This window comes from Sinocyclocheilus rhinocerous, unplaced genomic scaffold (assembly GCF_001515625.1).
Source record: "Sinocyclocheilus rhinocerous isolate Xijiao unplaced genomic scaffold, SAMN03320098_v1.1 scaffold1376, whole genome shotgun sequence".
Lineage (NCBI taxonomy): Eukaryota > Metazoa > Chordata > Actinopteri > Cypriniformes > Cyprinidae > Sinocyclocheilus > Sinocyclocheilus rhinocerous.
The window spans coordinates 88,611-105,980 of NW_015646354.1; the positions used below are offsets into that span (position 1 = coordinate 88,611).

The 17,370-nt window shown below is 34.8% G+C and overlaps 2 protein-coding genes across 5 annotated transcripts in view; both read left to right on the forward strand.

Annotated features, from left to right (window-relative positions):
• The window catches only part of LOC107707542 (ras association domain-containing protein 8-like), a 28,433-nt gene extending 24,521 nt beyond the window's left edge, over nucleotides 1-3,912 (forward strand). Inside the window, exons 5-7 of one of the 2 annotated variants that reach the window (XM_016511605.1) lie at nucleotides 18-601; nucleotides 1,724-1,898; nucleotides 2,949-3,912. In XM_016511605.1, the coding sequence (XP_016367091.1) occupies nucleotides 18-601; nucleotides 1,724-1,898; nucleotides 2,949-3,049 (860 nt within the window). In that variant the 3' untranslated portion in view covers nucleotides 3,050-3,912. The remainder of the gene's footprint in view (nucleotides 1-17; nucleotides 602-1,723; nucleotides 1,899-2,948) is intronic. The other variant, XM_016511606.1, reaches the window with a different exon arrangement.
• Nucleotides 3,913-12,581: 8,669 nt separating this feature from the next.
• LOC107707544 (PHD and RING finger domain-containing protein 1) overlaps nucleotides 12,582-17,370 on the forward strand; it is a 29,603-nt gene continuing 24,814 nt past the window's right edge. For 2 of the 3 annotated variants that reach the window (XM_016511607.1, XM_016511609.1), the window contains exons 1-5: nucleotides 12,582-12,660; nucleotides 13,347-13,491; nucleotides 13,999-14,121; nucleotides 14,659-14,846; nucleotides 16,519-16,602. In XM_016511607.1, coding sequence (XP_016367093.1) covers nucleotides 13,398-13,491; nucleotides 13,999-14,121; nucleotides 14,659-14,846; nucleotides 16,519-16,602 — 489 coding nt within the window. In that variant the 5' untranslated portion in view covers nucleotides 12,582-12,660; nucleotides 13,347-13,397. Of the gene's footprint in view, nucleotides 12,661-12,877; nucleotides 12,965-13,346; nucleotides 13,492-13,998; nucleotides 14,122-14,658; nucleotides 14,847-16,518; nucleotides 16,603-17,370 lie in introns of those variants that run through there. The other variant, XM_016511608.1, reaches the window with a different exon arrangement.

The window sequence follows — 17,370 nt, forward strand, 5'->3', positions numbered from 1 at the left end:
TTCTCCCCGTGTGAAAACTAAGGACTCTCGTACAACACCTTCTCCTGAACAGAGGGCGTCCCCAGTTCCACACGCGCAGTACCTTCCGGGGCCATCTAAAGAGGAGGTGCTCCGGCATGTTCTCCAGCAGCGGGAGCAGCTACATGCCCTCGAGTCCCAGCTGTTGGCAGTCGACAAGGAATGCGAGACTTGGGAACAGTCGTCTGCTGAGGAGTCATCCCTGCAGGTAGAGATGGAAGTTTTGGAGAAGACCCTGTGGAAGAACCAGCAGGAGTTGGTGGATGAGGAGTTCTGGGAGGAGGAACTAAGGATAGAGACCGAAAGGGAGCGTGGGATGAAGCGCCGGTTAGGAGAGCTGCATGCTAAACTGGATGATTGTGGGCAAAAGTTGCACAAATTCAACACTCGCGCCATGCAGCTTGAGGAAGACATTCGGAGAGAAATGCTACAGGCAGACATCTTGCCCACCCAGTCCGATTCAAAAGACTCTTTGGGGGTAGTCGAGGCAGATCTTCAAAGTCGACAAAAGCAGGGGGAGGAATTGGAGGCGGAGCTTTTAGAGCTTGAGAAGGCTTTGGGGAGGGCGGAGACTCTGCTGAAGGTAAGCAGAGAGGGCGTGGCTCTAGAGAGAGGCTTGTAGCTGTTGGCTGCAAATGTTGGAGGGTATTACGGTCCCCTCTACGGAGGTGCATGATCAATGAACTGAAAATTTGGAAGCGAACAAAGGAACCCATCTTTTAAAAGTATTTCACACTCAGAACTTGTGAATTCTGCCGTTTCTGTGCACAGAAACAAATGTTTTTATTTGGACACGTATACATTTCTTTTATTTCCTGTGCATTTTATGCCTTGAAAGGATAAAATAAAGGCGTATACCTATTGAGCAAGTTTCTTTTCCTGCTGGGCATGCATGAATAGTACATAATTATGCACCAGCCTCAGTTTTATAACAGCATTTCAGTATTCCAGTGACTTAAATCAAAGACTTGCAAGTCTGTGAAACTGATCTATACTATTTTATACCACAGTGCCACTCAAAAGTCTTCCTTTATGTGTTCTTCCAGAAAACAAGGAAATCAACCATGACTAACCGGGTCTTACATAATAATAATCTACTCCGTTTAGACAAGTCATGCATGCAAATTAGGTTGATCTTCATCCATCAACAAAGCATTGTGAATTATCATAGTTTTCAAATTGCAACTCAGGTGATTACTTGAGTCACATACTTTGTGGTTACCATTGACTTGTATGTATTTGAATATGGCTTGTCTTGTTAAACAAATTAAACCTACAGCCAGAAAGGTGTCAAAGGTACCCATAGAGAACAAATCCTAAGATTACTGTAATCAGAGCCACAGGGCAGACTTACTGCCTTGGCTGTTGTTGCTGTTAAAACATGGCGCCGCCTTGCGACTACTGACGGAATTACACCAAAGAAGAAAACAAAAAGTTATGAAATTGTTGGTTATGTTGTATTCAGACAACACACACAATTAAAGGTTTACAGGGAGTGTTTAAAGGTACTAATTAAAGCATTGCTGCTAAAATGTATAAATACAAATATATTCTAAAACGTATACAATAGTAAGTTGTTGGCCACATACTACTTGCATACTACAATGCAAAAAAGTATAGTGTTTAATCATTCGTATTCATAATTAAACTGTTTTTTATTCTAGTATGCAGGCTGTTTGTGATTGTCTGTTCTCTCTGTGTGTAGGCTAAGCAGGAGGAAGTGGAGGAGTTGAATAAGGAGCTGAGACAGTGCAATTTACAACAGTTTATCCAGCAGGCTGGAGCCCTGCCTACTCATACTCAACCCCGCACAGACCTCAGTGAACATCCAGAGCAACTGGACCAGACTCAACAACAGCAGGACAAACACAAAGACAGTGGTATGGCCTCCCCACACACACACACACACACACACACAAACACGCACTAAATCTACTGCAGGTACACATACCTAACTGAGTAGAGAAAAATAAATGAATAATGGAATACTAGCATAATGTTTACTGCATTCTACACAGTATATTTTGTATACTGCCAACTAGTTCTAGTTTTATTTTGTGTAGTACCATAGTGTTAAGGCTAGGGTTACACATACTCACACATTTTCAGTATACTTCAAATAACCAAATGATTTACTACATTTGCTATAATGTGCAGTATACAGAATACCCTCAGAGATATACTGTATCCCACAATGCAATGTGCTAGACTTGACCCTCAATTTTTAATGTAAAAAATGAACTGCAAACATATGATCATGCAGGTTTATAATGGTAGACTTTAAAACAGCATGCTACCATACTACTCTTACTATTTCTAGTAGTATGCTACAGTATAACCTGCACATTTTAAGATTTTTAAAGCAAAACTGCACTAAAAATGAACAATAATCACTTGATAACTGGATTATGTTTGCTACATTTAGAGGAAACATTTAACGTGAAGAGGTGAAGTGACATTATAGCATACTACTGTTTCAAATGTTTATACTTGCATAACACATGTTTCACATGCCATTTTTAAGTAGTAGTCAGTACACAGTATATACTGTCAGTATGCAGTATACAATGCTAAATTGTCGCACTTTATCACATGACTGCACTATGTTTGTTTATGCATATTTATTTCCAGTCTTAAGGTCTTACGGGTTTGGAACGACATGAGGGCGAGTAATTAATTATATAATTTTCATTTTTGGGAAGGAGATGCTAAACATAGCTAATTTCTTACACTGGAAATAGAAAGTGCATGGCATTGTGGGATACAATATGCCTTGTAGTGATTTCTGGTTGTATACTGCATTTTATTTCATGCATACACATCGCATACTGAAAAAATACTATATGCTTATTATATGGCTAGTACAGATATTTGTGTTTATATGGGCTTATGTTGTTGTTGATGCATATTTTGCTCCATATTTCCCCCAGATTCGCCCCCACGTCCCACTGCCAAGCAGTTCCTGGGTCACCCGCGCAACCTGCAGCACCCCCTGGTGTCCAGCCTGAACCCTGAGGGTGTGTATGTGTGACAGATGCTGCCGCTGCTGCTTCCCTGCCTGCAACCCCAGCTGCCACACACACACGCCCGTGGCGGCAGCCCTTTCTGGGTGACGGTGCCTGCTTGGTGGCCCTCCTTATCCGCCCTCTTCTGAACAACATGCCTGATTATTGTAGCACTTTAGCTGAAAGGCATTGCGTCAACTAATTTACGCAACATTACCATATAGTTCAATCCAAAACTATATTTTCAGTCGCTGTATATTAGTGCTATTAAGTGCTAATTTTGTCTGTAAATATAGATGTTACATATTACAATGCTATGAAGTCAGTATGTAGTGCCTTTCAAAAAGAAGTGTTACCACAACCTGTGCTCTTCAACACTTTAGTTTAAGGGGTAGTGGGTTGGTTTCAAATTACATCTTGACAAGCTGCTAAAAACTTTTGTTGGAGTCGAGATATTTTTGCTTACAAAGATGTAATTTGACTTCAAATTTGATGCAAACTAAAGTGTTTCTGCCATGTTCCCTTGAGTTCTACACTCTTTTTCTTCTTTATGCTCTTCTGTCCGAGTTTGGTGTCCTTATGTCCTACCAGCTGTTTTGCTGATTGATAGTGCAGCTGTGTGTGTGTGTGTGTGTGTGTGTGTGTGTATTATTAAAGGGATAGTTCCCCCAATAAATTTACATTTTTGTTATCATTTTCTTGGTGTTCCAAACCGGTGTGACTCTTCCATACTTGAAATGTAAAATAAGATATTTTGAAGAATGTTCACGCAGCTCTTTTCCAACCAGGAAGGTTTTTCCAGACTTTTGTGATCAGCTGGACTCAGCATAGCTTTTAGCATCATTGATATCAAACTGGGGCAACATGTATGTGACAAGTTTGAATATACGTAAGTGCAAATGAGATTTTAAGGATTATCAGTTAATAACTTCAACTTGGGTCTCTTTCTCACACAAATACATCGTGACTTCAGGGGCCTCATTTATAAAATGTTGCGTATAAACCGTCCTAAATTTGTTCGAAGATAATTTCTCAAATATAATAAAAACGGTTAACAATGTTATTGAATAGAATATATTAAAAACAGTTATTGCACGACATAGGCCTATTCTTATAGGCTACACAGACAAAACAGTCGGAGATGCTTTGCATTTTTGTTTCTATTTTACGCATTAGTAGTAGGCTAAAGCAGGACTTTGCAAGTTCTCTTGTAAAATAAAATAATAATAAAAAAAAACATGGAATAAACTGTGTACAGAAAGCGAGTAAAGAACTCTCAACATTAGGCTACTAAAAAGGTCAGTTTAATCTCGCAAAAACTCCCGTTAATAAAAAATCTGACTACACTGCACAATTAATCTCTTACACTGCATCTTTGTTGTTTATGATGAATTCGGTGCTTGCACGTACTTTTATTAATATTATTGCAGCTTAGATGTTCAAATAGCTGCAGTACTCCGACTTTGCCACAAGGAAAAGTTCGTACGCCTGCTCAGACCCTGACGTGGCAGTAAGTACTTTTCCACGTCAAAGACCGTTTTTATAAATATGAACGTTGCCGTGGATTTTAGCGTACGCACACTCTAAGATCAAATCTGTGCGTACGCACATTTTATAAATGAGGCCCCAGAAAACTTGAAATATAGTGCAGAAACTCACATTGGACACTTATGATACTTTAATGGATTGTTTTGGAGCTTGACAGCCTCTAGGGCAGGATTTATCAAAATCTAAGATAAAGTTTAAGTTTCTTAATAATCTTTTTAAGAAAATTACTGATTTTAAATTGTATGGTGGTGTTTGTTGAACAAGTTGAAAAAAGGCCATCTTTATAAAAAAATAGTTTTGGCCATTTTTATGTTTTTGGATTGTTTTGTACAGGGCTGGATTTATGAAAACTTTCTTAAGAAAGAAGTTACGAAATGTCTTAGGATAAAGTTTTGTATGATGTTACTCACCGATAAAGTTAAAATTTTACTGTTTTTTTTTTTTTTTTTTGCACTGCCTTCATATTTCCATTATAATCATAATAATTTTTAATGCATTGTGTATTATAGCTGTCAAAATTTGTCTCGTTTTTGTAGAGTTCAAATTCAGCAAAGTCTCGTCACACATAATCCTGACCGATCATTGTTTACATCATCAATGCGCATCTCTAATAATAGTAATATGCATTATAGCTAGTCTTATGTTGCAATGTTTAATTCAAATAACTCCATAAATTCATTAAACACTTTGCCTTTGGGGATTTTAGACAAGTTGGAAGCTATCCCAACTTTACAATGAATTTTAAGAATATTGTTTTGAGGAATTGAAAAACGTCTTAAGAAAAAAAGACAAACACATTCTTAAGAAATGTTTGAATAAAAAATAATTCATAACGCTCTTCTTAATTTAGAAAATATCAGAATTTTAATTGTAAGAATGTGTCGTAATTCCAGCTGCGGTTTATCATATGCATTCGAATGGAAGAGCAGCAGCATGAACATTCTGCTAAATATCTCCTTTCGTGTTTTACGGAATAAAGGAAGTCATATGGGTTTGGACATCATGAGAGTGAGTAAATGTCGACAAATCTTCATTTTTGGGTGATCTATCCCTTCAACAATGACGGGATGGCTTTCCTGTCTCCTTAAACAACCAGTGTTGGGGAAAGTTACTTTTAAAAGTAATGCATTACAATATTGCGTTACTCCATAAAAAAGTAACAAATTACGTTACTTTTTATGGAAAGTAATGCGTTACGTTACTTTTGCATTACTTTTAAAATCTGGACAGGGCTTACTTGTTTGTTTTTAAAATAAAAAAGTTATATTTTTGGCAAATATAAAAGCCTTTTCACACCAAAAGTGAAATGAATAAGCCTCAGGATGAAGGGAAAGTAAAGTTACGTCCGTACAGTAGAATGCAGAAGAAGAAATTTCAACACACTTCAGCAATAAAAAAAGACACACAAATGTTTGTCTAGAGTAATTTGTGCTGATTAGTATGGTTGAACTGGATCATCGAAGGTCAGAAGCAAAGACATTGGTTAATAGAATGGGATTAAATACATAAAGCATATTTGTGTTGTTTAACATTTAATTATTGCAGGTTTGCGTCATATTCTGAGTTGCATTATTTTTATTAATTTTGAGCTTTGAAAAAGTAACTCAGATATTCTCTTGTAAATTATAAAGTAATGCGCTACTTTACTAGTTACTTGAAAAAAGTAATCTGATTACGTAACTCGCATTACTTGTAATGCGTTACCCCCAACACTGTAAACAACTATTTGTCAAGGTATGTTGAGTGAACAATGATCCAAACGGTCTGAATGTTGGTACAAAGATTGTGAACACTGTACATAACACTCATTTTTAAAGTGTCACGTCTGACGTCTGAAATTTTTTTGGTCCCAAATATTTATCAGTTTTACTTGTAGTCCACTACATGAAGAATTTTGGGGTATAATATGTCAGAGTTCACTTTATTTTGCTATCCTCACTTACATAAATGAACTATAGTGTCCTGCACCCACTAGTAAAAAAAAATATATATCAAAAATTATATCTGGTGTCCGAATAATTTTTTGGTTTGACTGTACTTTCAAACAATTACAAAACTGGACTTTTTGAAAGTTGGACCAGTATTCAGAGGGGAAATTTTCCCATGATGAAATTTATATAATTTGTATAAATAACATATAAATGACAAAATAGATGTTTATCCAGAGTTTATTTAGAGTTTATCCAGTGATCGATTGCTTTTCTGGTCTGTATCTGTTACTTTCGGGACACGCTCTGAGTGAACCTGCAAAGTTTCTGTATTTGCTATTTCCAAAGAACAAATTGCATCAAATTCATGATTCCCACACATTATCAATGCCTCGTGCTGTATTGCATATTCATTATACGACTGAGGCAGTATGTTGCCGGTTTAGCGAGAGCTAAAACTCAGGGTTCATACACAGTAGAGTGTGACGGTTGGACGTTTCTTTCTGTTTTCTCTCGGCTGCTGTGTGCATGGGAATGTGTCTAATGTATTTTTGTACTTATGATTGAACTTCCCAACAGCATCACTCAGTGTGCTTTTCTATGTGTCTTGCAGTCCTGACATCCAGAGAATCGTCTTGGAGGTAAATAAAGCTGACGCACAGGGCTAAGGATTTATAATGACTTTCTGCTTATATTCAACTCTGCTGTCTTAACTGTCGTCTATATATTCACTGTATATATGAATGATATATTTACTACTTTTTGGTACATTTCAAAACATGTATTTACTGTAAAATATTACCAGATTTTATCTCGAGAACTTTTACTTTTGTCTATGTATTTAAGTACAATAAAGACTGTGCATTGTGTCTGTTTATATTAGCGATTCAGATTTTAAGTGAGAGCAAACACGGGGAATGTTCTCTAACACTTAAACTGGGCTAATAATACTATAAATGTCAGGGCTACAGTGAGTATTGATTTCACACACCCTGCCGCATACCAGGTTTAATAAGTAAAACTAAAATACCTAGAACTAATACAAAAATAAAAAATGTATAAAAATATCAACTAATAAAAATGGCAAAAACTAAATTACTAAAACATTTACAAAAATTAAAATGAAAACAATAAAAATAAAACTCGTTCCAAATTTTAATAAAAAATTATAATAGTATCTCAAGTAGAGACCACTTAGTTTTTCTCATTACAACTTATGAGTAATAAATAAATAAAATAAATCATCAGATTTTCATACTCGAGCTGACCTAACCTCCACAAATAAGTTTTTATATATTATTTAAAAATATTATATTTATACTTATATAATTATGTCCAAGACTAATTTAAATAAAGTAATCCTAATTAAGTACTAATTAATATTAACATGCATATTAACTTCTATATTATGTAAAACTTATTTAATATCTATAATTTTAATATATTACATTTATTTAAAAATTGTAAATAGATATGTTAATAGTTTTTTTAACTCCAAAAATGTGCATAATATAATTGTCATATCTATCTTATTTATTAGATTTTTATTAGAACACATTATTTTATCAAGATGATAATTCAAGTGACAAAAACCTCAAACTGGCCTAACGTCCATAATTCATTATTAAACAAATATACATTTGATCACATAAGGCTCGTGATCTTAAAGGGGTCATATGATGCGATTTCAAGTTTTCCTTTCTCTTTGGAGTGTTACAAGCTGATTGTGCATAGATAAGATCCCTGAAGTTGCAAAGACTAAAGTCTCAAAACCAAAGAGATAAAGGAAACACTGAACTAAACCCTAAACCACATGACGTGTTTTTATAAAGGTACCGTCACAATTTCCAGTCATTAGTCCATTAAACAAACAACCAGATCTTTCTCACTTCACCACAAAGGCATTCAAATAACTCCTGTCATATTTTTCTGAAAGTCTTCTTTAAACATGACTGAGCGCTTTGATGCAGTGAAGAAACCCAGTGAATTAGACAGAAGTTGTTTGTGTGAGCTGCTTGGCTGTTGAGATATGATTAACTATATGAGAGTGGATTATGAGGATCAGATCAAGAGCCTGTCCGACACGAGTGAGATTAGACTCACATCCTCCTCAGCGCTCGCTGCTGTCTGTCTGTCTGTCTCTACAGCTACAGCTAAACACAACACAGCCGCGGCTCATGAGGCTCCATTAATGAGAGTGGCGTGTTTTAGTTCATTTCACTGAACTCGCGCGATAATCACAGCTAAAGGCCTTTTCAGAAGAGATTCGATCAAATCAAGTCTGTAATCCGTGATGAATGTCTTTATGTGGGCCAGAGCCATTAACAGCAGCTCTACTACACACACAAGATAATGATTGTTCGTTATTCCTAATATCGTCCATACATTAATTAAATGCCCATCGAGAATTGATTAATAGGCAGTTTAATTACTATTAAGAGGCAGGATTATACATGTTATGGAACTCAGAACCCAAAATGTAACTATAAACCACGTCAATCCTCTGAATTCAGTGAGATTTACATTATATGAAGTGCTGTTTGTTTGCCTTTTCAAAACCAAGCCTGGATTAAAGAAATTATGATCAACATTTCTTTTGCACAATCACACCTCAGCCTTCCATATTGTGTTGCTAAATGTATGTTTGTATTATGAAACATCAGGATTTATTTGATCTATTTGTATATATTATTTACATATAATATAATACAATATAATATATTAAATGTAATTGATTTTTTTTATTGTAATAATGTAATACAGTGTAATAATGTATACTGCAAAATTAGGATTTATTTTTAATATTTTATTTTATTAATATAATAGAATATGTATCATTAATATTTTCTTATTTTTACATTTTATTTTATATATTATAATATATATACAATATAATATAGTGTATACTGCAGCATTAGGATTTATTTTTAATAATATAATATTAATATAATGAAAACATGAATTTTTTTTTTAATAATTGTTAACAACTTGTTAACCATGCTATCCATTTCTTTTTTTATATATATTTTACAACCTTTAATATTTTGTTTCTAAAATCAAGTTTGTGCACTCAGACATTAAGATTTAATTTGTATATAATGTAATATAATATAAACAATATAATGTATACTACAACATTAGGATTTATTTTTAATAATATAATGAAAACATGAATATAGTACTTTTTTTAATTGTTAACTTGTTAACAATGCGATCCATTTCTTTCTTTTTAATATTTTAATATTTTACAACCTTTAATATTTTGTTTCTAAAATCAAGTTTGTGTACTCAAACATTAAGATTTAATTAGTATATAATGTAAGATAATGTATATACACAATATAATATAATGTATACTGCAACATTAGGATTAATTTTTAATAATGAAAACATAAACATTTATTAATTAATATTTTAAATAAAATATATTTTTACCAAATGCAAAAATTTTTATTGTTAATAATTTAGTGTTGCACCACATCACACATTTGTTTAGCAAAATTGCACAGCTACCTTTAATATTTCGTTGCTAAAAGCATGTTTTATACATTTTTCGATTGATTTTCTATATTTCATATAATATAATGTAAGGTACAGAGAAACATTACAATTTATTTTATATATTTTCATATTATAATGCAATATAATACAATTACGTGTCATATCATGAAATCACCAACATAATAAAAAAGTAAAAACATCCACTAAAACACATTTACTGTATATCTATGAAACCAAAACCGCCGATCAGAATGAAAGTGTAATTATTACTATGATAAATGAAAGCACCGCTAACAGGCCGAGTGCGTTTCACATGATGTGTGAATGTGATTCAGAGCGGTTTACACAGCCACTGTAACTGGATTTGCATAACTGTACAAGTTCAAAAGTTCGGAGCGGCTGCTTACGTGCAAAAACAACATTATTATTACGTATGAAACTTGGAATGAGCGAAGCAGCTTCATCTAGAGGTCCGTGACACATTTACACTCCCTTTCTTAGCACGTGTTGCATGGGATTCGAACCCACAACCTCTGGGTTTCAAGCGCAGTGCTTTACCAGGGGAACAAAAAGACTGGTGGAGGGCCGGGGGCCCAAAGGCGTCCCTCCAGGGGCCGTGTCCGCCTGGAGCTGCTCAGGACGCTCCGGTGGGACGCTGAGGTCAGGCACTCATCCAAAAGCTGGTTAGCCGCTGTCACACGCACAGTGGAGTGGAGAACAGGCGCAATGTGCGTTAGTCAGTGGCTTACCTGCTTTCAGAAATCACAAGACAGCACTGGAAACCCGGGATATCACTGTAAACATCTGTTAAAGTAAATATAAGAGAGTTCAGATCACAGTTTCCGCACCTCGACATAATGATGTGCATGGGCTAATGTCTTCTTGGCGCGAAAAGTCATTTTGAAAATTAGAATGGCTTTTTATTTACATTTTTATGTAAGCTATCAGATAAAGTTGAGCATTTTGGATTAAATATAAAGATATTTAGAGTTATTATGCAGTTTTCCAGTACAGGGAGGGCATTGAGTTGGCGTTTAAAAATAAACGGTTGATTTAGATGTAATAAATATACATATATATGATAAATATATAATAAATATAATTCCTACTACTTGTTTCGCTTCTGTTTTGCTTTACCGATAATTACAGAAAGTAGTAAAAAGCTGATTAGGGAATGGGGACATGAAGATGGGGAAAAACGAGAGGAACACTGATCTGTATATTAATGACTGGATTGCTGTTCTCTAGATCAGTGGACTGGAAGAAAAAATGTATTTGTGCTTCTGCGTTCACTAGCAAGATTTTTACATTCTCTCGCAACAGTATTGCATTCCCCAAAGAAACTTTGCATTCGCTCGCATGTGGGAGAAAAAATTTAATTCGATCACATTTTTTTTTTTTGCGTTTTTTTTTTTTGCAAGTATGCGTTCCCTCAAGAAACTTTGCATTGGGATGTTTTTTTTCTCTCTCATACCTCATTATTTTCATAACAAATGCTTGAGCGAATGTAACATTTGTCGAGGAATTCGAAATTTTTGCAAGCAAATGCAACATTACTTTAGGGAACAATTGTTTTGCGAGAGAACGCGAAAGTTTTGCAGGCGAACGCAAAAGTTTTGTGCGAGAATGGAAAAGTTTTGTGAGCGAAAGCTACATTTCTCAGAAGTAGCCTACACAAAACTTTTGCTGGGGAATTCGGTCGTTTTGTGAGAGAAAGCTAAAGTTTTGCTAGTGAAGCGCGAGCGAGCGCAAAGCTTCTCGGGTGAATACAATACAAAGTTTCTTGAGAACTACTTTTGAGACGGGATGCAAAAGTTTTGCGATCAAATGCCGTGTTTCTCAGTGGAACGCAATAGTTTTGAGAGAACGCAAAACTTTTGCAAGTTAACACAAAGTTTCACGTGGAAACACAAGTGAATGCAAAGCTTTTTGGGGAAACGCAAAAGTTTTGCGAGCGAACGCAAAGTTCCTTGTTTGAAAGCAACACTTATGCAAGAGAACACAAAAACTTTACAAGTGAACGCAAAGTTTCTCAGGGGAATGCAAAAGATTTGTGAGAAAACTTCAAATGTTTTATGAGCGAATGCAAAGTTTCTTGAGGGAACGCAAAAGCATTTAAATATAATGTTTCTTCCCGTCTTATTTTCATCTCACCATGTCCCATTAGGGCCTGGACCAGCAGGCGAAAAACAATATAGTTTAAATATATAAACAATATTTTATGAAATCATCGTGAATGCTAGTGAATTAAGCAAAAAAGAAAGAAAGAAAGAAAGAAAGAAAGAAAAATTAAATAAATAACCAAAATGTAAACAGAATACCTGAAGAATGGTGGAAAGGGCTGTGTTTGTGTCACTATGGTCTTCAACAGCTGAAAGTTTAGTTCATGAATATTAATCTAGTCATGCTAAATTTGCTTGGTAACCTTGTTCATTAATATTCATAAGCCCAAACCTTTAGGATTCAAATCTGTCAGTTGACCAGCGCCCACTTTCGGCCAATCGTAGAAAGCCTATTGGGCGGACCGCCCCGTCATCTAATTAATATTCATGAGCAATTCCTTCCCATAGTAGGATTCGTAATTTCTGCAGCCGGCAGCGTCAAAGACAAACGCCGTGTGGACTTCAAAACACAAATAATGTCTTACACAACCTTGCAGGGTAGGTACAAATACTCAAAATTATAACTTCCCCGGTGATTTCAATAAAAGAGACAATTACCGCCTTTAAAAGCTGCTTTATACGGCCTGGATATGAAATTTAACAAAAATAGCTGATGAGTTAAATTTAGACTGAGGGCAAGAAACACAGCTAGCGTGTTAGCTTTAGCTCTAGCTTTAGTGCAAGTGCTCAATGCCCAGTTTCACAAAATAAACTGACTTTTGGCTTTTTGCAATGCTTATTTTTCATGTTTGCAATCCACCTCATTATAGCCTTCCTGGAGTGTGTAGTTTAAGTGAAGTATGTAAGTGTTTTTATCAGCTGGCTTGGTGTTAGCCGTTAGCATCAAGTCAGTAACATTTTTCGTATAAATAAAGCATTGAGAGTTATGTGCATTGGGCCATTTGTATCAAACTGTACAAAATTAAGACATTTATGAGGACATTTTAACGTGTCGTGCAAAAAAAAAAAAAACATGATCCAAGGCATTAGTTTGTGATGGTGTGTCTATTGAAATTTGGCAATTTGATGTAGCAGGTGTTATGCTATATTATATCTATGATGGTAAAGATAAAGCTTCGATTATTAGGTTATTCTGCTGTATTAATGCTGTTAGACATTGTATTTAAATGTTGGTCACATTTGGAGTGCATGTTGACCTTGTATAATGCATTTGTGCCCTGCAGGTTGTTCAGTGCTGAGATATATCTAACGTTAGATCAGATCAGAGCATAACCATGGATGAGGAGGACAGCCAGGATGAGCTGATCAACAGGAACGTCTCCCACAGAAAAGGAAAAAGACCTGCCATGTCCATCATCTCTGATGACGGTTTGTAATCTTGCATCAATAAATGGAGCAACACAGGAAGTGTTGTGTGCCCTAAAATGATCTCTATCCATCCTGGAAAGCCTGATACATGAAATAATAGTCAGAAAAAATCGTATTTTAAGAAACTGAACAGTTTAAGACAAATTTAAAAATAAATAAATAAAGTTAGCATATGTTTTTGTATCATATTTGATACATAAAGCTTTTATGGCTCATATAATATGATACAATGTCACTAATAATATCAGAGTTATTCCTACATTTATTTGATAAAAATCAGTAAAGATTTCACAGCAAAAAGCTAGATTTTTGCGCAATTTTTACTTGCTAAACTAACTTTTTTTAAACATGTTTATTTTTGATACAGGGTTTATGCTGATGAGAGGCCTTAGAAATCTGTGTATCAGATATGATACAGTCAGGATTGCATTTAATAAATATGTATTTTTATTCTGTTTTCTATTGTATTTTTAATGACTTCTCTTCCTGGATGTCACTGAAATTCAGAGGACAACTCAGCAGATGAGGGGGAATCAGAGGAAGGAGAAACAGGCAGCGAGGAAGATGATGACGACCAAGAGGAAGTGCTTGATGAAGACGAGGAGGAAGAAGATGAGGATGAAAGTGAAGGTAAGATTTAACTTCAACATGACTTTTTTTATTGACATCTTTATTGTTGTCAATTTTAGTTGATTATATGAAAATTTTTATATTTTAAACGTTTTTTGACTTCTAAATCCACCTTTTGTATTAGCTATTTAATGATTTAAACGTCTGCCAGAATAATAATATCTTAATATTAATTATCTTCTTAGGGCCTTTCATCACCGCTAAATGTTAAGCTCATGATAAAATCTAAACGGACAGTTCATGTGTTTTTATGCAATATTGCAGAGTTTAAAATAAATTATCTATGCTCACATCATTATTTTTTAAGATGTTTTCAACTTTAAATTTTATTATGGAAATAAATACTAAAATGCATATCTAACCACATGATACAATGTTGTATCAGTCTTATAAAAGTGTTTTCCAACAGATAACCGATCATGTGGCACATTAATTGTTTGGAGTGGTGTGTTAAAATATGCATATCATAACACTGATCGCAGCATCCTCAAACAAACATGGGAGGGTAAACACTGTTGTGTGTGTGTGTATCTTCAGATGAGGACTCTGGTAAGGTGCTGGAAGGAGCTGTAGGGAGTGTTGCTGTGGATGCAGCGGGTCTGAGCTCAGACGAGGACTCGGAGAAATGCCCCATCTGCCTGAACTCATTCCACGAGCAGCCCGCCCGCACGCCGGAGTCCTGCGAACACTACTTCTGCCTGGACTGCATCCTGGAGTGGTCAAATGTAAGACTGATGGGCTTTAACCGATTACATCACTCATGCATAAAGTTCTTGTCCATATTTGGTCATTGATTCTATACAGATATTCAGTATTATTCATAATACGCAGCTACAGGTAGCTGATGCAATAGTGTTCATAAGTGCTATTTTAGTATCGAAACAATGATACTATTATAGTTTTTATATTTTCCGCGATTAATCACGATTAATCGTTTGACAGCACTAGTTATTTTAGTACATGAAGCTAAACTAAATGAAAATGAGAAATGTTTCCTTGACAGCTAGCTGAAATAAAAACAAAGAAATAAAAGTTTGTTTTATTTCAGTTAAAGTTTATTTCAAGTATTTTTTTTAAATTATGGTTTTAGTTAAAGGTCCCCTGAAGTGCCTTGAAACACGCAGCATTATTCTATGTCCTGGACTGCATCCTGGAGTGGTCAAATGTAAGACTGATGGGCTTTAACCGATTACATCACTCATGCATAAAGTTCTTGTCCATATTTGGTCATTGATTCTATACAGATATTCAGTATTATTCATAATACGCAGCTACAGGTAGCTGATGCAATAGTGTTCATAAGTGCTATTTTAGTATCGAAACAATGATACTATTATAGTTTTTATATTTTCCATTTGGATTTTTATTGTAGTTAAATTTTAGAATTTTTTGTGTGGGTTTTTTGTAATTTTTCTTTTCTTTTTCTTTTAGTTTTATTTCAGTTTTAGTTATTTTTAGTGCTGTCAACCGATTAATCGCATCCCAAATAAAAGTATTTGTTTACATAATATATGTGTGTGTGTACTGTGTATATTTATGTATATATAAATACACACACATGCATGTATATATTTAAGAAAAATGTTATATTTGTATATTAAATGTATTTATATATAATATAAATTATATGAATATAAATATATACATGTAAATATTATCTGCTCTGGCCAGAGCCGTTGAGCTCGGTAAAGCCGTATTTGACAGCCACTGTCTAATAGATTACCGCCTAGATTCAATATGAAACTCTTAGTAAAACAAAATAGTGGTCATAATCGTGCTGAGGCTGTGTAGTTGTAAAAGTGTTTAATATATGCCGACTCGCGCATATGATCCGCTTCGTGCGATCGTGTCTCTGTCCGGATCAGACTGTGCGCGCTGCTGCGGTTCGCGTGAAACAACATGAAACCAGACCTCATTTGCACCATTCGAAAGCATATTTACAGTGTCTGAATCGTTCCCTATCACCTACATTGTGCACTTCGAGCCATTCACCGTACAGGAAATACTACACTGTGCAGGAAATACTACTCTGTGAACAAGCGACCGATCTTAGCCGCAGCTTCAGCGTCTATTTTATAGTGCAGGGGGCGGGCGCTTCGGATTCTAGAGAGCATTTGATTGGACAGAAGATTTGATGAGAAGATGAAGTACGACGTGACGTCAAAAAAATCGTTGAGCCGTTTTGGCGGACGTGATGAACTGCAAGCTTTGAATGCTTATATCTTCTAAATGCGAATTTTGTCACTGTTTTGGAGCACACTGCCTTATAGATAACCTTAAGACTAACATATTGATACTAACATCCAAAAAACGTTCATTTTGATTTCATGGGGACTTTAACTGTAGCACTGGTTCATAAACATTAATGTCATGTTTTGTTTTTGTTTGTTTTTTCAGAATGCCAACTCTTGTCCTGTGGACCGGATAGTCTTCAATAACATTCTCCTGAGAAAGTGCTACGGTGGGAAAGTTCAGAAAACAGTGAGTCACATAAAGCATCCTTACATCAGGATTGTTGTTGCGCATAAAAGGGTTTGTTCACGCCAAGAACAATAACTATAAAGATAACTATAACTATATAATAACTATTGGCTGCCAATGTTTTTCTAACAATATTGATCCTGTGTGTCGTTATTGTTATTATAGCTGTGGTGTGAACTATATACTCTAAGAATTAGAATGAGCCTTTTAAAAGATAATTTTAAAAGACTGCATTTAAGAGTTGAACACACATGAACAACACAATATCATAATTTAAAAAAGAGTGGAAAAATGGAAAACATGCCTTAGTTGACAATAAATGTGTTGAAATGTATGAAATGACTATTTTAAATCTACTATAAAAAGTGTTGCAATTACGATAAAATATTTTTATCAATTATAATGTAACATCACAATTTTTTACATCACCTTTAATAAATTAATTTTAAAAAAATTGTACACACCTGATGCACATGACATCCTGTAATGTCACACATTCAAGTCGGAAACATAACACTTAAGTAGTCTAAACAAAAGAAAAGAAATATATTGTGAACAATAAATCCAAATAATTACATCTGAATGTGAATACATTTATATCTGAAAAACATTTCTGTCACTTCCTTATACATTGTATCAACAACTAAATATCTAAGTTGAGTAATTATTAGTAGACCTTTCACTACAGACTTGCTCTCCGCTCGCTGATCTCTATAGAGTATATATAGATACTAGTTATACTATTCAGTATCTCCACTATATATATAT